General features: G+C 42.5%; 1 protein-coding gene across 2 annotated transcripts in view; it reads right to left on the reverse strand.

Moving 5' to 3' along the window:
* The window catches only part of PLCE1 (phospholipase C epsilon 1), a 376,851-nt gene that overhangs the window by 14,827 nt on the left and 336,954 nt on the right, over positions 1-25,070 (reverse strand). For both annotated transcript variants that reach the window (XM_018041369.1, XM_018041370.1), the window contains 9 exons: positions 24,125-24,254; positions 20,143-20,264; positions 19,116-19,233; positions 13,896-14,027; positions 12,463-12,753; positions 6,484-6,647; positions 4,930-5,191; positions 2,613-2,731; positions 328-456 (listed from right to left, as the gene is read on the reverse strand). In XM_018041369.1, the coding sequence (XP_017896858.1) occupies positions 328-456; positions 2,613-2,731; positions 4,930-5,191; positions 6,484-6,647; positions 12,463-12,753; positions 13,896-14,027; positions 19,116-19,233; positions 20,143-20,264; positions 24,125-24,254 (1,467 nt within the window). The remainder of the gene's footprint in view (positions 1-327; positions 457-2,612; positions 2,732-4,929; positions 5,192-6,483; positions 6,648-12,462; positions 12,754-13,895; positions 14,028-19,115; positions 19,234-20,142; positions 20,265-24,124; positions 24,255-25,070) is intronic.

Here is a 25,070-nt window from a genome sequence, read left to right on the forward strand (position 1 = left end):
CTCGAGTCCTGCTCCACAGCCCTGGGATTACTCATGTGGACAGTAATGTGCTGCTTTTTATGGGTGGCCCATGGAAATGCTTCCTTACTTTTCGTCATTATATTTTACACTGTCTCCAAAACCCCAAGAGTGCTTTGTGAGAGTAGACACCAAAGTTCAAAAACAAAACAGCCCAAACCTCTTGGTAGTATCTGTTTTATAATCTATGAAATTTGAGACTTTGAGCTGCTTTCTCTGATACTGAGTCAGCTGTAAAACGTTGGACAAGATGTTAACCTAGAGATGCCTCTCAAAGAACCGTTTCTTAACTATAGACTCTGAACTTACTTGTTGGAGAAGCTGCTTTGCCTTAGTGCCTCCGTTTATAGAGAAGACAGTAAAAGGCTCTGGGCCTGGGACGCCATGCACTGTGACTCTGTGACTCTGCAAGCATTTTCTTTCTTCTGTATTAAACATCTGTCAAGGAAGATCATAAAGTTTCTCATTCATTTTCATTCTCATGTTTCTAGGCTACATCAATACAGAAGTGCTAGTTCTTAGAAGTGCACGCAGGGACACATAAATGCAAAATAAGGCCAACCTTTTACAACCAGATGCACCTTTTTGTGGTTTTAGGCAATGGTGCATGTTCCTTAACAGTCTAGTAGGAATATTTAGCAGCATACCACCAAAAGAGCAATTTATTTTAAATAACAGTGTTTCTTTCCATCATATTTAGGGGACTGATATTGTCTGAAATGTATGCTAGTCCTTACTTATGAAGTGACATTCAACAGTTTCTACTGAGTTCCATCTCTCTTCGGGGCACTGGGCTAGAATTTCGATGGTAAAATGATAAATAAAATATTCTGGGAGCTTGCTGTCCAGGCACACAAATAATTGTAATATAAAAAGTATTTTTGTTAGGAAGAGTTGGGGAGCTGTGTAACTCTCAAGTCTTTGAGCAGTTTGTATACTGAGATAGATTCATTCATAAAATACAAAATAATTTATGGAAGGCTGACAATGAAACAGACATTATGCCTGGCTCCGGGGTTTTGTAGAGAAATAAGACATCCCTGGCTTCAAGGTGGGGGGCTTCTAGAATAGGATAGCTAGAAGAATAAGTGGACAGCCCAGAATGGGACACTACCGTCTAATTCTTGCTCTCAGGTACCAGGCAGACCGTCCCTGCTTCCCAGGCAGGGAGGGTAACAGGCAGGCCCCAGGCAGAGGCAACACCCCTCTCTCCTGGCCGACATGCTATACTCAACCTCCATCACTTTTTGAAGGGAGAATGAGGAACACCTAAGAAAACAAGGTGAGGGACAGAGAGAGAGAAGAAACTGTTGCGGTGAGGGAAAGAGAAGCAGGGGAGACAGCAGGGCTGCTCAGAGGTGATGGCGGCAGCAGTGACGTCGGTGCCACCGTAAGCACAGAAGGCAGCTTTTCAAAGGTTGTTAGGACTACACTGAAGTATAAGATGGGTGCAACCAGACTTCTCTGCTGGTCTAGAAGTTAAGAATCCACCTGCCAATGCAGGGGACACAGTTTCGGTCCCTGGTCCGGGAACTAAGACCACGCATACGGCAGAGCAACTAAGCCTGAGCACCGCCACTGCTGAAGCCCGTAGGCTAGAGCCTTTGCTCCCCAACAGGAGAAGCCGCTGCAGTGAGAGGCCCAGGCACTGCAACGAAGAGTAGCCCAGCTTGCTGCAACTTGAGAAAGCCCGTGTGCAGCAACAGAGACCCACTGCAGCCGCACCCCCACCAAAATAAACTTCCAAAGATCGGCGTGGCTGTGAGCAGACTACTAAACATGCAAAGGGGCAATGGATGGACACCCTTCAATTTTTCAAGAGCGAGCAGTGGAATCAACCAGTCAATCAAAGCAGAATTCCTTGTCGAGGTAAACAACCCTGCATTACTGGGGTGAGCATTGGTCCCCGGTTCTCAAACTTTAAACCGATGGACCTTACCATCAGTTCTCAAATTTTACCAACGGATCTTAACCAATGGGGAACTTGTTAAAACCTAGCTTCTGCAATGGTGGGCCTTTTTGCAGTGTTCCTCTCCCATTCCCAAGAGTGCAGGTGCTGAGTCTCCTCAGGTGCCAGGGTACTGCTGCACTTGCAGAATTACCTGTCGCCAGCAGTGCCTGGCTGTTCACCCAGTCCTGCTCGCCTGTGACATCTGCCTCTGCACTACTGACGAAGCAAAGGATTTTCCTGGTCTAACCTGAACCTTCTAGAAGTATCAAGATGCTTCCTAGCAGGCTTTGTGTAATTAGCCTTTTCCCTGTGTTGTTATTTTTGGCTCACTTCCCTGGCAAGCAGTATGGCGCTAGATGATGAACTTGGGTTTACAGCTGTGTGACCTCAGGTGTACTCAGCACTCCCCTTCCTTTGTAACATGGAGATGATACTAATAGCTATGTCAGGAAGTTAGTGAGGATCAAGTGAGTCAGTATATGTGTAAAGTGCTTAGAATGTGTCAGGTATCAGCCATTGTTTTAATTATATCCATAGCCACCTAATCTATGATCCGAATGGACCACATTCCTGGACCACAAGAAAGCCTGCCTCTGGTGTAGCAATTCCCACAAATATGCTGAGTGAAATATAACTTAATTACCAGAGAGGCCGGCACAGTATTACCAGAGGAATTTTCTTCCATCCTCCTGCTGTTTATGAATAAACTAGAGATTTCCAAGACTTCATTGTGGAGATTTCGCAGCTGAAGATGTCGATATCCTGGAACAATGCAGAATTGGGAAAAGCTTGTTAGCCATGCATTGCAGAGCTCTGCAGAGAAGATCTCCCAGGGAGGTCAGTAAATGACAGGGAGAAATAAGACCTTCAGATGGGCAGGGGTGACAACACGCAGGTGACCAACAGATGCCTTTTCTCCCAGAGCGCTGCCCCTGGGGACCGTTTGGGGCCACTTAGTGGTTGTAGTTACCTTGCCAAGTGCTGTTTTTAAACTTAGATTCAAAATGAAAATTTTAAACTTAAACACCGTATAGTAGGAAAATCTGATCATTCTTGTATCAAGTCCTCTAGAGTCACTCTTTTGCAAATATTTCCTCTTAGAACAGCTTTAGTGATAATAAAGTATTCCAACAATAGAGAGTTGGTTAAAGAAGTTACAGTGTGAGTGTTTGTACAAGTATAAAATAAAATAATATGCAACTCTATAAAGTAACAAAGATGTATATTTATTTACCTGATAAGTTGTTCACTACATATATTAGTGAAAATCAGTAAGTTGCAAAACATTAAGGTTAGTAGGAAGCTCACTTGTTAATATTTATACACATGGGCAGAGAAATAAAGCCTGTAAAATATCTACACCAAAAGTAACTATCTTGAAGAAATAGAAAGATGGATAATTTTTAAAAAAATTGTTCTGCTGTACATCATCATATTTCTATAATCACTGTTAGGAACTGAATGGTGTCCTCCTAAAATGTGTGTGTTGAAGCTCTAAGTCCCAGTACCTCGGAAGGTGACTATGTCTGGAGATAGGGTTTAAAGAGGTGATGTTGGGTCATGAGGGTGGGGCCTAATCCAACATGACCAACGGTCCTTATAAGAAGAGGGAATCGGAAGGCAGACACGGAGAGACACCAGATGCTGTGCACGGCGACCAAGGGACAGCCCTATGATGATACAGTGAGATGGTGACCCTCTGCAAGCCAAGGAGAGAGGCCTCAGTAGAAAGCAAACTTGTGGAAACCTTGATCGTGGGCTTCTAGCCTCCAAAGCTGACAAAATAAACCTCTGTTATCGGAGAAGGCAATGTCAGACACGACTGAGTGACTTCACTTTTCACTTTCTTCACTTTTCACTTTCTTCACTTTTCACTTTCATGCATTGGAGAAGGAAATGGCAACCCACTCCAGTGTTCTTGCCTGGAGAATCCCAGGGACAAGGGAACCTGGCGGGCTGCCGTCTATGGGGTCGCACAGAGTCGGACACGACTGAAGTGACTTAGCAGTAGCAGTATGTAAGATACCCAGTCTGTGGTATTTTGTTACACAGCCCGAACTGACAAACACAGTCAGTGTTATGACATAACACAGTGAGTATGACCATGTGCTACTCATACAATGGAGAAAAGAAATAGGAAGAAAACAACTAAAGAGCAGGGGACTGTGACATGCTGGTGGAGCTCAGAGGCTGGCAAAATGTGCAGGAGGAAGCATGTACTGGGAACTTGATACTCAGATGAGATCAGCAGGGGCATCCCCAGAGCTTGTTAGAGAGGCATAATCTCAAGCCCCAGACCCACTGTATCCGGATCTGCATTTTATCACCAACAGCCCAGGTGACTTGATTGCACATCAGTTTTGAGATGCAGTGCACAGACATTCTGGACAGGTGTGACAAGCTGACGTTTCCCCAAGGGCCGTGGCAAAGCCAGCAGACAGCAAGACAACAGCTCTAATCTTTGCTCAGGATTCTCCACCTTCCCTGCTCTGCACCCAAACCCACCCTTGGCTTCCCACAATGGCCTCCCACCAGGCCGCGACTCCAACCTCAGCCTACTGAAGCCACCAGCACAACCCCACCCTCCCTGCTCTTGGTTTCCTCTCCTTACAACAGTTCCAGCTTTAAACATACCAGGGGTGCGGCGGGAGCTATTGGGGAGGGATATATGGGAATAAGAACACAAGGACCACTGCTCCTGAAACAAACAGGCAGAGGTGGCAGAGGCCACATTTTATAAGAGATGTTGTTAATAACCTTGGATTTTAGAATAACGTAAAAGAAAAATGCCTTTTGAGGTATGCTCAGTGTTCAAATTTGCATTATCTTCTTCTGCCTCTTATTTTACCTTTTTAATATGAAAATTTCAAACATACACAAAAGTAGAGAGAGGTGTGTAATGGACTCCAGGCACCCATCACTCAGCTACAATGATCACGAACTTTTGACAGTGATTCTACCTCGCTTTAGAGCCTTGAGGGAGATGATTCTCTGAGCAGTGACCACCGAGCTGTTGTTCTCCACGACAGCAAAACGAAGAAATACAAGATCTTCGAAGTGAACCCGGAAAAGGAACTGTTCGTTCCACATGGGGTTCAGAGTATTGCGGTGGATGGGTTTCGTGCGGAAGTGGCAGCTGTCCAGGGCCATGCCCAGCACGTCGACTTCGATACACGGGCTCCCCGTGCTGTTACTCGGGCACACGTTCTGCCCAGAGACAACCTGAGGGGAAGAAAGCATCAAAGTCACTGGGGTTGCAAAAGAAACAGATGTCACCACTGAGCCTCACTGCTTCCCTCTGCAGAGAAAGACAAAGAACCTTCTGGAATGGACCAAGTAAATGATTAATAAGGCTGTTAAAAAAAAGAGTGAGAGACTGGAATCATGGGAAATTGCATGACTGGAATCATGGGAAAGTCTATTTTGTCAACAGCATTCACCTAACTATAACTTTTCAACTGTCAATATATTGAAACATCTTCAAAAAGCCACACAATTAAGATGAAATTGTTTGTCAAGAAGTTGAGAAAAAAAAAGAAGACCTTAAATGTGAAGCCACAAATGTGTTACTAAAATTCTCTTCAAAGTGTTTTAGGTGTATCTTTTCTAACTCTGAAATGTTTTTGTTAAATAGTTAAGTTCTGGGTCAAGTCACAAGGAAGGCTGTTGGAAATTCGTAGCCTTCTATCAGCATGAAGCTATAATCAAGTCTAGCAGAAATGGTCACACAGAAAAGCAGCTACTGCTCTCCTGCCTTAGGGAAAGAGGAAATACAGGTTGGTGGTAGGATAATCTGTGAGTTGGGATTTCCCGGGGGTGTGAGGTGTGGTGAGCAGACACTGCTTGGCATTCCTCCTTGGGAGGGAAACAGACGAGATCTAAAGATGGACCGAAGGATAACTTCATCACTCCCTGTCTTTTCTAGCACCCATTCAGTTTCTTGGTTGTGTCCTCAGCTAAGAGGGAGTGGGAGAAGCTGGAAATAAAATTGAGTAATGAGCTACCAGGACTCTGATGTTACGGGCAGTCTGTGTAGTTCTGACAATTAGTTAATTAGACAATAAAAGGAATAAGGAAAGGCCAGGAATGACTGTAAGGAGGGAAGATGTTTAATTGATTTGTATGTTGATGCCTGTTTTACTTTTTATAAGAGCCTATTAGAGTTTAAGATGACTTGCGTTAACAAGGACCTCAGCTTTTATGGGGTGCACTGAGAGTTATGATTCTGAGGACCCTGGAAGACAGAATTACCATCCCAGCGTGGAGGTGGAAGTGGGGGAGCGGGATCATCACTCTACCTTCTGGGCTCTGGCAAGTATAATACCTGCTGACTGTGCATCTAAACCCCAGCTGCTGCCTTCTGAGAAGTCAAGAAATTCTTCTGGGAACTAAATCTGCACCAACAAAATTGTGATATGAGAGTTTTGCCATGCTTTGAAATCAAAAGCAGTTCATATTCAGTAGGGCTTAAACACCTTCTTATATTCTCTTGGGACCACAGGGGCCAGACTTACAGTTAAAGAATAGATGGCAGGCTCCATGTTGTCCAGGTCTCTTTCCAAGGGGGAGAACTTCTGATACATGGAACAGTTCTTGTCCCACAGAACTGGGGGTTTCAGAACATAACCGCAGCCACCATTGGCCTCAAACATGGAGGCATTTAAATGTAAAGAGAGATCTGTAAAATAGCATCACTCGTTATTTGGTCGCTTAAGTGTCATCCTACAAACAGACTTTACCGATTTTCTCTAAACTTAAACAGGAAGAAGAGAGAACTATCCACGCACTCCATAGATTGAGTGCCTACTATGTGTCAGCTCATGTTGGGCACCAGAGATACAATGGGGACCAAGACACAAGATACCCACAGTCTTCGTGGAGCTCACTGTCTATGAGATATGCTTCATTTCCTGCTTCAACCCAGGAGCCGTTCAAAAAAACTCCTGCCACTTAAAACTCCTTTTGCAAGTTAAAATTTGCAACATCCTTTCAAAAACTAATCTTTGAAATACTTCATTTTATACTGAATTTTAGAAAGGCATCATGGCATTTTCTTATCCCCAAACACCAAAGCATGCAGACAATCGTACGACTAATTCTTGCCTTTTCAAACGTTAAGATAAAATCTTAAGAATCCAAGAAAGACCAGAAAAGAGCCAAAGAAACATATCTTTTCCTTGAAATCTCAATTTCAACTCATAAATTACAGTATTTCTACCTCTATTTTTAAATTGTAGTTAAGTATGAAAAAACAATTATTATCACATGTGATTCACATTATGTCCACAATCCCCTCAATAATACACTCTGGGAACCCTCGCAACAGCTTCCAGTCTTCTGTTGCCAGATTTCCTTTGGCAGAGTTGTCTGATGAATGGCTGGATCCCTGCAAGGTTTGGGGCTCGTACACACCCAAACGCTCATCTGATGGCACAAGTTTGCAGAAAAGCTGCATTCCAAGTGAGCAAGAAGTTTATGAGATACACCTGACAAGTTTCCCGTCTGGCAGATTCCTTCCATGTGCAGAATGAACTCTGCTACCTGGACCAACATCAAGGAAAAGTGTGGCAAGTAAGCCCTGCAGAGTGATGAGAAGTTGGCCTCTCTCCTTGTCGTGTGAGTAAAAAAATTTCCCCATAAGTGGGGTTGGCCGGGATTATTTGCAGGCATTTCTGGGGTCAGATGTCTTACACACACATCAAAGCTCCTTGAGCCTCTGTTTCCCTTATCAATAAAATTAGTGCACTGGATGCTACCAGCCCCAATGTGCCTGATTCACTGGGGACAACTGTCTGGCCTGCAATGGGAGAAAACTCTCTTCCCAGGCTATCCTGTGACAGAGGAGCACAGACGTGGGTGGGGATAGGTCAAATGATCAAGCCCCGTTCTAAGAACTTGTGTGTACTAGTGCCTCCCGATAACCCATGAGGTAGATTCTTTTCATATTTCTCATTTTTATAGATGAAGAAACTGAGGCATGATAACTGAAAAAGTCCAAGGCATCTAGCTAGTAAGAAGTGAATGATAAGGTTCGAACCCAGGCAGCCTGACTCACAGTTCCCTAATCTTAAGAACTGGGCCATATAATGTGCATCTCGCAAGGGTGTCATAAAGATAAGATGGATCATTGCAAAAATCCCTACCCCAGCCTCTGGCACGTAGAAGGTACTCAATAAACAGTAGGTACTGTATCATGATTACGCTGTCCACACTCATTTAGATTTGAAGTCTGATTTCATCGGCACTGTGTCTATCTTTGTAGCTCTGCAAAACTTCAAAGCACTTTTTCCTAACTAAATCTCACTTGGTGATTTGGTATGTAAAACAGATCCACATGGAGCTGCTCAGTTAGAATAAAGATGGGGCTTAAATCTAGCCCTCCTACTGCCCCCTAGGGTGATCCCCAAACTTCAACTAGGGCTATAGTTTTAAAACCTCTGTTTTAACCAAGAATGAACGTGCACAGATGTATGTAACTCCATCAACCCTCTTAGTCAATGCATGGGATGGCACATTAAGCATATCCTTTACCTTTGTGTCCTTCTAGTCATTAAAAACCCTGTGTGAAGTTGACACATTCTCATAATCATTACGCTATATTTGGGGGCTGGAAAAGTCGTCAGAAAGTGTGTGACGATCATTCAGGAAAGCACAATAAATATTAATAGAAGTTTTTCTTTTGACTTGGGGCTGCATTTCTACATACTTGTAGGTCCTGGGACATGAGGGAAGAATCATTCTGACCCAAATGGAAAGAACTTTGAGGGGCTGTTGCCTATAATAACCAAGGTCTGCATATCAGGATCAGGTCAGTTTCCAAACTTAACAGCTGGTTTTGTTGAGTGTAGACCTGGGATACTCCTGGTTTCAGATCACTGCGGACCTTCTTGGAGTTGATGGAGCCATTAGAAACCTTGGGAAGAAGTGACCCTAAGTCCATAGACATGCCTTTGAGGCACCAGGGTCCCCTGAAATTCAGGAAGCTTAAGGCAAATGACCCATGGAACATATTTGGATTATTACAAGGGGTATGGGGAAGGGGTTATTTGTTATTTGGTTGGGATATTTCATGGCAAATCAAGCATTCCCTAACCCAGGAATTTTTTTTTCCAAAAATTAAAAAATAGTGATTCCAGTGTTGACTCTTATCTGTCTGTTTGGACTTGAAATTCACCTGGCAATACCTAGAAGGGATCTGGACCAAAAATCAAGAATGATAGGTTCTGCTGAGGCTCATAAAGACAGTGTTAGCTCAGCACAATATGCATTTATTGAGCACCTACTGTGCGCAAGGGATTGAACTAGGCTCTACCCCCAGTGTGCGAGATGACCATTTTTACAGATGAACTGAAACTGCATATAGTGTGAGTTTTGTTCAGCGTGGAAGAGGCTTCATCATTACTGGCTGCACTGAATCAAGAGACGATCTATGGCAGCACTCCCTCCTGGGTTGGAGGATGACACAGAGAAACTTGGGGATCAATTACATGACACAGCCACCTGCATCCCCTGAGTGAGACAGCTGGAACACGCACCCCAGCTTGATTTGGGAAAAAGGCTGAGCCTCCAGGGATGAGTGGAGGCCAAGCTGCAGCCTCCATGCGTGCTTCCAGACCATGAGGAGGCCTGAGGAGGGCCCCATTCCCGTGTCCCCTTCAGCTGTGGCTCCCTCTGCCATCAGTGGAGACAGTGTGTCTACACCAGCCTCAGCACTTCAGGAGGAAGGACACGTCCCAAACCAAGTGCATTTCCATTTCCTTGAGAAAACCGTTTAGCTAGTTATTTCAGTTCACTTAAAATATTTCTGTATCATCTCAACCAAGGGCGCCAGTGGACACAAGGCTACAGACAGGGCCAGAGATATAAACCCACAAGCCACTTGGGACAGACTGAAAAGAAATTTTTACAGCTTTGAAAATATTTCACTATTATTTCCACTTGTGAGTCCAAATCATACTGTTTTCATAACTTATCAAAAATACTTAATGAGAGCTAATGTTTGTGGAATGCTGTCTGCACTCCAGGCACTATGCTAAGTATGGTATTTCACCTGCATTATCTTATTCAATTTCAACTGAAAGGAGCAAATATAACAAGGGCAAGAAAATATGACTGATGTCTCTAACCAGGGTTGGCCACAATTGGGCTCTGGTGGCGCCAGTGCCAGGTGGCTGGCTGATCCCAGAGCTATAGCTGTGGTCTGACCTTGGCTGCAGACAGGGTTACACTGTGGTGGATGGGTCAGCACGGTTGGTTAGGATCTGATTCAGTGCACGTGAGAGGAAGCTGCAGGCTGCTTGACTGTTCAAAGGGAAGAATCTGATTTTTGCAAGAGCTTCGAGGAAACGTTCCTCAACTGCTCTTTCTTCATCTGCTGTTGCTCCCCACCTCCCCCAACATCTAAGTGGAACCATAGCACTTTATCCTCTAAGCTCTGAGAGTCCTTGAATTTATAAGTCATTCTGTGACCCTGAGTAACTTAATTGCTCTTTGTCTTGGTTTGCTTATCTGAGAAATAGGATTATAAAGGTTCCTACTTCTTAGGGTTGTTTCAGAGATTAAATGAGATAACAAGGGTCAAGAAGGAGCACAGGCTGCGGCTGTTTAGTCTCCTCCTTTGCGACCTCATGGACTGTAGCCCACCAGGTTCCTTAGTCTAGGCAAGAACACTGGAGTGGGTTGCCATTCCCTTCTCCAGGGATCAAACCTGGGTCTCCCACATTGCATGCAGATTCTTTACCACCTGAGCTACCAAGGAAGCCCAGAGCACAGGGAGCAGCACGCAGTTAAAGGTGGCTTGTACTCTGGAGTTTCCGGCCTCATCCGTTATCCCCAGCGAGCATCTCATGGACAGAGAAGTACAAACACTGCTTTCTCTGTCCATATAATTCACAGACTTGTTTCCTTTGCATTAGCTGCTCGCTGAGCACTGACCATTCATCTCCATTTCAATCTCAAAGGGATGAGAAGAAGCTAAAATGGTATTAACTTGCAAAGTGTTTGGAAAGACCCTACTGCAAGAAGAAATGAGAACTGCAAGAAGAAATGAGCAAGACAGTTACTGCTGCTGCTGCTAAGTCGCTTCCGTCGTGTCTGACTCTGTGCAACCCCATAGATGGCAGCCCACCAGGCTCCACCATCCCTGGGATTCTCCAGGCATGAACACTGGAGTGGGTTGCCATTTCCTTCTCCAAAGCATGAAAGGGAAAAGTGAAAGTGAAGTCGCTCAGTCGTGTCTGACTCTTTGCGACCCCATGGACTGCCGCCTACCAGGCTCCTCTGTCCATGGGATTTTCCAGGCAAGAGTACTGGAGTGGGTGGCCATTGCCTTCTCCAAGACAGTTACTAAAGAGTGTTTAGAAATCTCTATCCCAACAGGTCTTTAAAAACAAACTGGACACAGCTCTATTGATGGCAGTCCTATTTTTAAAAAGTGCTTTAACAACCTAGATGTCCATCTGCAGATGGGTGGATAAGGAAGTTGTGATACATATACACAATGGAATATTATTTAATGTTAATTAAAAAGGAATACATTTGAGTCAGTTCTAATGAGGTGGATGATTCTGGAGCCTATTATACAGAATGAAGTAAGTCAGAAAGAGAAAGACAAATACTGCATATTAATGCACATATATGGAATTTAGAAAGATGGTACTGACTATCCTACCTGCAGGGCATCAAAGGAGACACAGACGTAAAGAAAAGACTTTTGGACTCAGTGAGAGAAGGAGAGGGTGGGATACATTGAGAGAATAGCATTGGAACATGTCCTTTACCAGATATAAAATAGATGACCAGTGCAAGCTTGATGCATGAAGCAGGGCACCCTGGAGGGATGGGGTGGGGAGGGAAATGGGAGGGGGGTTCAGGATGGGGGGGGAACATATGTATACCTGTGGCTGATTTATGTTGATTCATGGCAAAAACCATCACAGTATTGTAATTATTCTTCAATTAAGGCAGAGGCTTTTGCATGAAGCTTTCCTAGCAACTCAGACAGTAAAAGCGTCTGCTTACAATTGAGAGACCCAGGTTTGATCCCTGGCTCGGGAAGATCCCCTGGAGAAGGAAATGGCAACCCACTCCTGTATTCTCACCTGGAAAATCCCATGGACGGAGGAGCTGGTAGGCTATAGTCCATGGGGTCACAAAGAGTCGGACATGACTGAGCGACTTCACGTTCTTTCTTTCCAATTAAAATAAATAAATTAACAAATAATAATAATAATAAATTAAAAGTGCTTTAAAAATGGAGCAGGAACAAGAGACTATTCCGGGCTCCTTGAGGGTTTTTCCCCCTATCGCCTTAACTCTGAAAAGTCAAGAGTACAATTCCGTGTCTGATTCTCTTCTCTTTCCTGTCCTCTGTACTTTTACCCTCACAGAGGCCCTAGCTGGCACTCTTGCCCCCTTGAAAACATGTGTTTTGTTGAGATGTAAGATGCAAAGGAGCAAGGGGAGAGGCGCTCTGGGAGAAGCAGGCCCATTACCATCTGTCTGGTAGTTGAGTGCCACGAGCTGTATCCCATGGAGCCAGAACAGGAGGGGGTTGGGGTTGGAGGAGTCGATGCGGGTGGCAGCCGGGTACGTCCTCAGCAGCTGGCAGGCGGTGTGCTGGATCAGTTTCTGAGAATACCTGCGACACAGACGTTTGGCGGCATTTTCATTCAGTGAGGAGATATGGTAGCATTTGGGAGTTCTAATGATAGCGCTGAGGGACGTGGTTGGGTTGACGGAGAAAGCAGAGTCCTCCCAGGCCTGTCGCATTCCTTCACAGGAACCTAAACCCCCCCAAAGATTAGCCTCAGATTAGTGCAGAACACTTGAGATATTTTAGAAAGAGAAACCTGAACAACATCGCAGGCTACAATCACAGCACATGACCCACCGGCGTGCACCTTGAGTGTTTCCTGTGAGTCAGTCCACCACCTTGAGACTAAACGACAGCTGTTAAGGGTGTGCCTTCCCACCTGCCAGGCGGAATGCCACCCATTCACGAGTCGATAGATAATAAAGCCGGCTAGATCTTCCCCCCAAAAGGGATAGCTATAGAGTTTGAAAATAAGTGTAACACCAATTTAAATTAAAAGCCCTAAAGTTCTTTGCCTCAGTACCTCATCTGTCCTGTGGATATATGTGCACAGATATAAAACAATATATATACAAGGTATTCACTCTAGCAGTATTTTCTTTAAAGTACACACACACACACACACACACACACACACACACACAAAGAAACAAAAATCCAGGAAGCAACCCAGAAGTTCTACCAGTGAGAAATGGTTAAATAAATGACAATATATCCACACAACAGAATACCATAGGGACATTAAGGAGGATAAGGTAGATTATATGTACAGAAAGCTATGCAGAAAGCTATAGTGCATATAAAAGTTATACATGTCCAGTTATATCCCATTTGGATTATCTTAAAAAGAATCTTATTTTTCTTGAACTAAACACAATAAACTTAATAGCAGTTACCTCTGGGGAGTAGAACTGGGATGTTGTGAGTGGAAAGAAACTTTAATAGTACTCTATAGTTTGAGTTTTTTAACTATGAGAATTTATGACTTTGACAATAAAAAGTAATTAAACATAAACTGGATATATCTTCTGGAATTATAATGGGGAAGATTGCAGTTCCAAGAACCATGAGAAGGTTCCAAGGTGGCTCCAATTTTTACTTTTGAGGCAAACACTCTTAGAACATCTTCAGTGAAAGACTATTTTTTAGGAAGTTAAGAGAATAATTTTATAATTAAAAAAATATTTACACCACAATTATATAATAAGAATAATCATGAATATATTTTAAAAAAAAAAAAAGGTTAAAAATTTCCAGGGAAGTGTTTAGTGAAATCTCAGAATCCTCCAGCATGCAAAATCAGGCAAAGATATTGTCAGAAGGTGACTTTACTTTTTCCAGATGTTTTGTTAAATGGTGCTGTCTCCCCGGGGCTCATTCTGCCCGGATTGTTGCCAAAAATGGACTTCCTGCTTTTCCTTTCTTTTCCTCTGCTAGAGCCAGATGCATTTAGAGTTGACAGGCCTGTTCCCATAAAATGAAAATAAATAAGCCAAAAACTACAAGCAAGGGAACTCAACATTTTCCATCCCTGCTAATGTTTATTTTGAAGTCCTACTACTCCCTGCTAACTCAGTACAGAAGATCTACTAGCATTTTTAGCACGATTAATAATAGCATTGCAAGTAATGACAGTGTAGTTTTTCTCTCTGTAGGCAAATGGGACAAGACCTACAGGATTATTACAAGACGACCACAAAATCACACCCATACTTATTTGGTTATGCAACAGAAAGATCTTGAAAAACCGCAAGAAAAAATTCTTTTAGAGCCTAAAAGATTAGACTCCAGAACCTAATTAGCACAGTTTGGAGAGATGAAAGAATGGCCAAAGGCCTAACTGTCATATAATTGTGTGCTAAGTCACTTCAGTCCTGCTCAACTCTCTGCAACCCCATGGACTCTGGCCCACCAGGAACCTCTGTCCATGGGATTCTTCAGGCAAAAATACTGGAGTGGGTTGTTATATCCTCCTCCAGGGGATCTTCCCGACCCAGGGATCAAACCCACAGTCCCTAAAGTCTCTTGCCCATTCACAGGCAGGTTCTTTACCACTAGTACCACCTGGGAAGCCCATATCATAACTGTCCAGGATCAATTCCTGCCCATAGGAACCTTGATTTAACATCTACCTTCTTGGTTCCTCAGCTGCCTTACCTGCAAAATGGGTACAGTGATAGGAACTCTTTCATGGGGTTAATCTGAGGATTAAATGGGAAACAGATTATGCTGATAACTATACTTCAGGGCTTCTCTTCCTCACTGCTGGTCTAGCCACTCTTTGGATCCTTCCTGTCTGGCCAGTGTGAGGGCACATCGGGAACTTCACAGGTATTTGCTGAATGAGGAAACAAATTCACACCAAGCAAAGCTGGCTCCTGGGCAGGATGTAAAGGCAACAGAGAAACCAGAGTCGCCTTCAGACTGGTCTCGCTCTCTACAATTGTACCATTAGCAAGTAATTCCTTTACCTGAAGCAGCATTCAGGAAGGCCGCTTTAAGATGAAAATAAACCTTCGAAGAATATCATGTGAGAAGACAGGATTAAGCAGTGCTTAATAAGAGTGTGGGCTTCCCAGGTGGCTCAGTGGTAAAGATTCTGTCTGCCAATGCAGGAGACCCAGAAGCGGGTTCGATTCCTGGATTGGGAAGATCCCCTGGAGGAAGAAATGGCAAACCACTCCAATATTCCTGCCTGGAAAATTCCATGGACAGAGAAGTTTGGTGGGCTACAGTCCATAGGGCTGCAAAAAGTCGGACACAACTGAGCTCAATGAGAGTGTAGACTCTGGAATTTAAGCCCTGTTCCCTGTGGAGCGACCTCACACAAATTACTTAACCTCTCTCACCACTTACTCCTCATCTCTGAGAGTCCTGGTTAGGATTACATGAGATAATGTGTATCTGCATACTTAGCAGGGTGTCCTGTTCAGAGAAAATGTCCAGTGCATAGTAGCTGTGGGGCTTCTACATGTTTTTTTGTTCCTCTGAAGTATCTGAAACTGCAAAGATGCACAGTCTTGAACTAGTGAATTCTTATGCTTTATCTTAAAACTTTTTTGTGAATTTTGCCCTCTACACAATGATGTAACAATGGATTTTCTCCCGAGTAAAACCGATAAAGGGTTGGAGTGAGGGGCTGCATTCATTCTGGGGTTTTTGACACATGTTGACATCCCCCAGGGGTACATGGCCCCGCTCTGAGGAGCCTGGGTGTTCTCTGGGGTGGGGTGAGCAAGCAAAAAAACAAAAGCTGAGTGATCAAGAAAAGGGAAGGAATCTGGAGAGGCCCAGAGAAGTTATCGAAAGAGCAATGGGACCCTTAGCGGACCCAGTTGGTCTGTTCACCAATGACAATGACAACAACCATTTGCAGAGAGCCAATTATTTTCTGGATAGTGCGCTATTCACACTGTGTACCTTATTGCTAATTTATACAACAACCTTGCAAGTTAGAACTGTTTATATAACAATCTTACAAGTTATGCCTCTTTCACCAGTAGGGAACCCAAAGTGCAGAGAAGTTATAGCACTGCCCCGGCCAAGGTCACTGAGGAGTGGAGCCCTGTCAGTGAAACAGGTCCGTGATCTGGGGAAGGACACACCCATGGTCTTCATGGTACCTCCCTACTCTGAAGAAGTTTTTGCATGGTGGCTCCTTGGGAAGGGCCTTGGGATGGTGGAAGATGAGATGCATTGAAATTGATGATGTAGCAAATTAAATCAACAGTGGAGCAAAATTAACACTTTAAAAAATTATTATATTCATAATTTTTTAAGTTGTGTCTCAAAGAAATGGACACTGTAGGGTATTTTCCTCCTGAATTATCCAAACAAATCATAGTGACAATAAATATTTAGAAGCTATTATGACAATGATTCTGGCAATGCAATTTAGTCATTATGAGAAAGGAAATAAATTTGGGGAAAAAAATGTGAGAAACTTCAACTACTAAAAAAATGGTTAAAAAAAGGGGGGTTAGAATATAGTATACTTATAAAGGATGTGTGCTATTTAAACACTTTAAAAAACAGCACATTTGGAATTTTTGTTTGTTTGTTTCAAAAAACATACTTCATATTTCCTCTTTTATTACATAAATAGCAGTTTAACCTTTTACTGCACTTGAAATTTTAAAAACAAGTCAAACAACCCCATGCTTTGCCTGTGCCTCAAGTCAGAAACTGTACCAAATGACCTTTGACCCTTCCATGATCCTCTATCAGCAGAGAAATGTAATCTCTCATGGTGACTTCAAATATCTCTGGGAACTTGTGCTCTTTGTTTACTCAGTGCTTGAGAGGAAAAGACAAAGCCAGAGGAACGTTTTGGGTGCAGTGGCAGCTGAATTTACAAAGAACAAGAGATGCAGTGAGTATGATTCTTGGATGGAGTGGTCTTCACATTTGTTCCTATGATGAGGGACATGCAGGCCATGAGGCTCACTGACAGTGAAAGAATTTTATCCCATGATAAGAACAATTTCACTAACTGCAGATATGGTCATACGGTACTCAGGAGATAGAAAGTCGGGACCTGTGAAACTAAACCTACGTGGCCGGGTTCTTTCGTTTCTTTGAAATCTGTTGTTGTTTAGTCTCTAAGTCGTGTCCGACCCTTTTGCAACCCCATGAATATGTAGCCCGCCAGGCTCCTCTGTCCATGGGATTTCCCAGGCAAGATTACTGGAGTGGGTTGCCATTGTTGGCTACTTATTCACTCTTCTCCTCCTCAACAGAATTTGCTAGCAGATAAGCAGTAGCGGCTGCCAGAAGTTTAAAAACAGTTTACAAGAGAAAATCTAAAATTGAGAAAGTTCTATGATTTTTTTCCTCCTCTGATATGTGAAGAGACCACTGGTTATCTAATTTTTTAATAGCCTAAGACCTCTGTCCCATTCGCAGGGCACAGTATGAGAACTGGGGTTTAAGATAAAGCCTCTGGAAGCAGGATCTGCATCCAGACCACCTTTAAAAAACATGAGGGTTGGGGTTTTAACTTCCCTCTCTAGGTCAAGTTCATCCAAGCTGCTTACTAACATTTAGATGGGTGCCCCAATGCCAGCTGCTTTCCTGTCCTCAGAAATCTTGTACAAGGGAATCTTTCTTCTTAATAAGAGGAGATGAATTTTTCTGACTTCCAGATGTTTATGGATTTCCTGTTTGCCCTCTGCCTTCTGCTGCTCCATTTGGATAAGCTCACTGACAGCACGCCCTAACAAGACACGAGGGCAGCTCTGGGGTTAAGAGCAGGACTTTGGAGGCAGGCGAGCTTCAGAATCAGAATTCTATCCTTTATTAACTGAAACGCACATTTTTGGGGCAATGGTTTATCAGCTTAAGTTCACTTGTACTTCTAAAAATGGCCAATGGGGGAAACCTCACCTGAAACTTTGTCCTTGATCTTTGCAGTTTGGGTGGAGACCCACCACCTAGCTTAGGGATGGGCCCATGACATAAGCCCTAGACCAGGGGTCCCCAATCCCTGGGACATGGACTAGCAGTGGTTAGTAACTTGTTAGGAACAGGGCCCCATAGCAGGAGGTGAGTGGCAGGTGAGTGAGTGAGCAAAGCTTCATCCGTATTTACAGCCCTTTCCCATTCCAACTCCTATCAGGTCAGCAGCAGTATAATAAATGTAATGTTCTTGAATCATCATGAAGCCTTCCTCTCTGCCCTCCTCTCCCATCCCTTCCCCCCATGCTGTCTATGGAAAAACTGTCTTCCAGGAAACCAGCTCCTATTGCCAAAAAAGATTGGGAACCACTGCCCTAGACTGTCAGAGCATTGCATGTCCTTGATCACAGTGACTGGCTCAGGGATGGGCGAAGATTCAGTGAAAAATAAAATTGCTGCTGAAAGTTCTGAAAGAGACTCATGCTGAATCTAGAAGCATGTGGCTGGCCTGCTGCAGCTGCCTTGCCACCGTGAAGGAGAAAGGGCCAACACAGTGGTGACCCAGTGAGAGTCAACGGGGTGACCCTATGGGTAAAGAGGAAAGCCCTGGATCAAGGTGTATCTGAAACTTGTTTATCTCTTCATTTTTCAACACACAAGTCAATACATTTCTTCTTTGCTTATGCCAATTTCTGCCACTTTCAAAGAAAAGAGTCTTAACTGATACACTCTGAAACCTTGGGCCAATTATTTCATCTCTCTCAGATTGTTTTATGTAAAAATAGGGATAAATCTGCCTACTCACAGAATTATTATGAAGTCATTCAAGATGATGTATGTAAAATATTTAATACAAATCCTGGTACTTAAAATTAAGTGCTTAATAAATTTTAGCTATTATTTGTTATGAATATTATGATTATTAATAACTTATGAAGAGAAATGATATGGCCTGAAAAATGATAATATTATGGAATTATCCATATCAGCATCAAAGCAAATAATAATAATAATAAATACTTAGAAGTACTATAACAGTGATTTCTGTAACACAGTTTAGTTATTTTGAGACCATTTGCAATACCTGATTAAACAGCATATTTGTTGTATCTTTTGATATCCTTAAATGCTATAAATGATACTGTCTACTCTTACCTGGGAATTTTACTGCTTGGCAATAGATGACAAGGTCAGAAAGCTCTGGTGCAATCTGTCTGCTTTCCTTTTTATTCTGAGGAAGATAAAATTCTTCTCCCAGTTCCATGTCATAAACCTATCAAGGGAACAATGATACTGGTTTACAGGGAAGGTACCGATCAGATCACTTACCTCTGAATCCCCAAAGCTCTTTGTTCCTCTCCTTTGTCATCAGTGTGTTTCACTTACTCTGTCTTATCCATATACACATTCTAACACCTTCCCTAGAGAAAAGCTTTCTGAGAGCAATGGCTGAGTCTAACATTCTTCATCTTCCCGAAGGGCACATAGTTCAGGGTCTTAAATGAAGAACATTTAATGCATATTTGTTGAACAAATAGATGATGGAGTATGTATCTTCTGTGGCTCAAATTTTTGGCATATTTTGTCATTTTGTTCTCCAACAATGTCAGTGCAACTATCGATTTGCTCAGAGTCTAACACTGCGAGGCACTTGAGGACTGGGTCCAGGTATCTCATTTATTTTTCCATTCTTCGTGTCCTCCCTCTGCTAACACTTCCCAATCAGCCCTGTTCATCTTCTTGGTCATCCCAAACAACTTTAAAACTTCTGGCAATTCACTAAAAATACCAGGTTGTCCTCCTGCTCTGAATGCCCTGTTTTCATCTGCTTCTCAACTTCATCTTCCAGATGATCTGATAACAATGTGTAATCACTGCTCTTTGTAATTATTTCCAAGCACTGTTGACATGTTTACTTCCATTGCTAAATCACCTCCTGTGCTACCTTAGTGCCTACCACACGCCACACCTCCAGTAGGTACTCGCTGGATGAATAAATGACTTTCTATAAACGACAGAAGGGGGAATTTCTGTCATATCATATCATCACTGTATGGGCTTTGGCATTCAAGGGAAAGTGAGGGGCAAGGTGAAGGGAAGGGATAGGGAGGGAGTGAAATCCTGTCTGAAACTGGCAAGAATACCATGTCCAAGTGCAATCGAACAGAAACCACGCACTTACCTTTCCTTTGTTGCAAGCAGAGTTATCTGCTTTCTTGATCCTCTTGGGAATTTCTTCATTATACTCAAACTGAAGTTTGTCATTACATGACTTATTTTCAGGTCTGTCTTCTAGAATGTTGTCTGAAAATGAGTTGGCAGGCTTTAGTGAATAAGCACTGAAGCTTCACTTAAGGTTGTGTCTATACATCACTCCAAGAATATCCAGGTACTTGTGCTTATCTGTAAGACTGAGGTGCTGACTACATGTTACCAAAATAATGGCTTAAATTTTAAAATTTTGTTAAATGATATATTCATCTTTGATTGAATGGACTAACTTACCAGGAGTTTTGGTACCACATAGACATAATCTAAATGAGAAAATTCATTTTCATACAGACAATTAGAACTGTGCACAGATTATGGAAGATACCCTGTCAAGAAGCTCTCAGCACACAAGTTTGGGAAAGGTTGAGTGGTTGAATCACTTCTTGATGGTATAGACATGATTTAATCACTCTTACTTAAAAATAAAGCTATTATTTTCTTTTACCTCTAGAAATGTCAAAACCAGAGGGGAAAAAGGCATTGTTATTTGCCATGCAGTTTTCACAAATATACTTAATTGGGAAGTAAAGTTTTCGTAATTGTCTATCAATTTATGAAGGGAAAATCTTAAGGTGAGGAATCAAGATAGATTTAAACATTTCCAAAGTATGACAGATAATCTTATACTTTGCTCTTGCTTTGGTATTTCTATTCAAAATGACTTTAAAGGTTTTAGGAAAATAAACATGATCATGTTCTTTTAAAATGACAAACAAGAAAGCTCATTTCTCACCCACAATTTACTATCTCATCAGACCACAAATGCTTAGACCAAAATATCCTTCTACCAAATCAGGGCCATGCAGGCTGCCAAGAAATAAATGAGATCAATCAGTTAATGACATTTTTATTCTTATAAGTGTCACATGCGAATCGGACCTAAACAATAAGAAACAGAATGCCGACATTCATGCAGTTAAAATGCCAGGTTCAAATGGCTTTACCTTCCTGACTGTTAGGAGCGGGAGAAGCAGTAAGGACGTCTGCTACAGAAAAACAGAATCAGAAAGGGGATAACAGTAAGGAAATTAAGGCCAAAAGCCAGATAAAATTAAATTAAGGTATGAAGTAAAGCATAAATAACAACAGCTTAAATTACAAGATAAATGAAATAAGAACTCTTCCACTGATTTAATAGTTTGACTATTAAGGGATGCAAAGACTAGCAAGAGAAGAAGTGCAAACATTGTTGACATTAATCATGCTGCCACACTCACACTACAGATTTTCAGTTACTGACGGTCCTAACAGTCTGCAAAACACTTCATGTTGAATGGTTAGAGATTGATTAATGTTAGAATCACACAATCATTAGACTTCATATATATGAAGTCACAGAATGTCTATATAAAGTTGTAAATTCAAATCTGTAGTGCATGTTCAACGCTAGTTAAGATGTACAGCAAGGTTGGGGAAAAATTAATTGATGTCGCTTTAATAAAATTTAATTGAATAAATATTCACTAAGAACTTACTGGCCAAAAGGCAGAGTAGTACTTCCTGAAATAAATGAGCCTCATTTGCAACTCCCTTTAGATTTTCTGGGAGTAATTTTCAGATAGTTCCCAGGAACTGTCACAGTTTTATAGCCAAAAAAAGGTTTTAGAGAAATTTGCTCATTTTATATATGTGAAAACTGAGGACTAGAGCTGTCACCAGAGATAAACTGGGCTACCTAGGTGAGTTTTCAGCCTGACTTGCTTTCAATGGATTCAGACAAGTGAAAGTGAAGATGTTAGCCAACCAGTTGAGTCTGACTCTTTGTGACACTATAGACTATAGCCCGGCAGGCTCCTAAGTCCATGGAATTCTCCAGGCAAGAATACTGGAGTGGGTTACCATTCTCTTCTTCAGAGGATCTTCCCACAGCTTTTGAGGAATAGGATATAAGAAATGATCTTGACTCCTTCCTGTTATCACCCTTTTTCAGTCTCCCAATTAGAGAATATGCCCCTTGTGTTAACTGACAGGATTTCAGGTCAGTTTTTAGTTGATGGTATGAAGCAGTCAGGGCTTCCCAGGTAGCTCCGCTGGTAAAGAATCTGCCTGCAATGCAGGAGACCCCAGTTCAACTCCTGGGTCAGGAAGTTCCCCTGGAGAAGGGAAAGGCTACCCACTCCAATATTCTCGGGCTTCACTGCTGGTTCAGATGGTAAAGAATCCACCCAAAGACCTGGGTTCGATCTCTGGGCTAGGAAGATCCCCTGGAGGAGGGCATGGTAACCCACTCTAGTATTCTTGCCTGGAGAATCACCATGGACAGAGGAGCCTGGCTGGCTTCAGTTCTTGGGATCACAAAGAGCCAAACACGACTGAGTGGCTGAGCACATGAAGCAATCAACTACTACTAAGGACAATTATTCAATGGACAGAGACTAGGATTATATTTGGGGGTGGAAACAGATTAGACTGCAGCTGCTGACCATGATGGAGGCTCACGGAAACATGACTAGACAATCATCCTGCATGAGAAGCGGATATTTGGAGGAGGCTTGGCTGTCGTTTTTTAAGATTTTTTTTTGATGTAGGCCATTTTCAAAGTCTTTAGTAAATCTGATACAGCACTGCCTCCGTTCCATGTCTTGGCTTTTTGGCCATGAGGCATGTGGGATCCCAGCTGACCAGGGATGGAACCTGCATGCCCTGCAATGAAGACCAAGTTCCAGCTCCTGGACTTCCATGGACATCCCTTGGCTGCAGTCTTAATGCAAGTGGTAAATGGTTGCTGGTCTGGGTATATCTACACATTAACAAAACAATGAGAAGTAGTATAGTCTACATTTAAATGTTTAAGTAAACAGGAACTTCGGCATTTTTTTTCCATGACTACATATTTGTCTTTCAGATGTCGCCAAAATTAAAACAATCTATCAGCAGCAGTGGTACCTGAGGAAGCACTTTGTAATCTCTAGCAGAGATACGAATTTAGTCCAGATGAAATACACCTGAAACCTAATTCTCTTGTAAGAAGAGCCCTTCACCTGTAAAACAGGGGTAGGTAATATCATTCCTGTGACTTTTTTGTAGTGTACCATTAGTCTTCACTCGTGTTGTTTTATCTTTTTGGTGGGGCCAGAAGGAAATGTCTGGTTGGCTTAATAATGTGAGAACCAGGGTAGAGGGGCAGGTGCAGAAGGGGAATGATGCTTCATTTTTTTCCATGCTCTTGCAAAATAAGAGTGAAAGCAGTGAAGAGAAGCATGGGAACTCGATGCTGCCCCCTGCAGGTGATTCAGGAGTTGGAAAAGATTTAACCACCATCTTCAAAAATCCCATGGACAGAGGAGCCTGATAGACTACAGTCCCTGGGGTTGCAAAGAGTCGGACACGACTGGGCGACTTCACTTTCTTTCTAAGAATGTGGTCTCTCTGCTGTAATTCTACCTCCTTCTCTGGAAACCAATTTAGGAACAACTCCTGTGCTGCTTTCCACATCCTCTTCTTTCCTTTAGTAATGGCTCTGGTGGCTGACGGCTTCCCTGCTGGCTCAGAGGTTAAAGCGTCTGCCTCTAATGCGGAAGACCTGCGTTCGATCCCTGGGTTGGGAAGATCCCTTGGAGAAGAAAATAGCAACCCATTCCAGGATTCTTGCCTGGAGAATCCCATGGACGGAGGAGCCTGGTGGGCTACAGCCCATGGGGTTGCAAAGAGTCGGACATGACTGAGCAACTTCACTTCACTGGTGGCTGACAGAATCCTTTTCCTTGCTTGATCCTCCTTGCTAAGTGACAGGATTCCAGAAACTCTTAGATAATATTACAACAATCTGTATTGCTTGTCTATGGAGTGCCAGACTTATTTTGGAAAAAAAAAAAAAAAAGACGTCAAAACACCCGGTAGAAAAACCATCTAAGTGTGCTTCCCTGCGTACAGCGTCGTGTTGGCTCTCTTACCATCAGAGAGGGATTCATAGTCATAGTCGTATTCATCCTCTTCATCTTCCTCTTCCTCATTATTAGCAGGTGGGGAGTTGGCATTGCTACCATTATAAGCCTGAGCTTGCATGGATGCTAGCTGATGAGCCTGTAAGATATCAATAATTAAAGACTGCAGATACCCAGATACTAAAACTTTCGTTAATGGTTTTCAAAAGGACTACCCAATGCTTACCATAGTTCTAAAAAGTGTCTTAACCTATTTTGATTATCTGCGGGGGGGGGGGAAACCCAAAACTCTTCATTCACTTAAAATACAACATCAATACTTAGGCAAATGTTAACATCTTTGCAGGAGGAATCCAGGAACTTTTAGAAAACTATCACAAGGAATTGGAATCCAAGTCCCCGAGGACTACTTCCCTCCTTCCCAGGAGAAACCTGGGTGCTTCAGAGAACCATCAATCCTGAATGATGGGGAAGTAAGTCAGCCCACCCATTTTGAAAGAGAAAATCTCTGCTAAAAAAACTGTTCCCCGCTTCTTAAAATACTATCTAAAGCATTTTGACATTGAGAGAAATGTTAGAATTCCTATGGATGGGAAAAAAGAATAGTTGATTTAAATAAAATTCCTTGAACAATATAAAGTTTTTTCAACAAATAAAGTTTTATCAACTTTTAAAAAAAGTTTTTATCTGAACCATCAGTCAGATTCACAAAATAGGCTTAGAAGTTTCTGGAAAGTTGATGTGTGCTATCAGGAAGGTCATGTGCCTCTACATTTGAGTAGAATTACTGTGAGGAAATAACACAGGATACAAGAATAAATAAAAATCTGGGGGCCAAGCATAAGGAAATAGTCCAAAATACAGGCAAAGTTATTTGCATGAATTAAAAACAGGAAACAATCTAAAAGTCCAACAATAGAGGAACTAAGTCATGCAAGTATAGACATATATATAC

This window comes from Capra hircus, chromosome 26, assembly GCF_001704415.2.
Source record: "Capra hircus breed San Clemente chromosome 26, ASM170441v1, whole genome shotgun sequence".
In the NCBI taxonomy this organism is placed as follows: Eukaryota; Metazoa; Chordata; class Mammalia; order Artiodactyla; family Bovidae; genus Capra; species Capra hircus.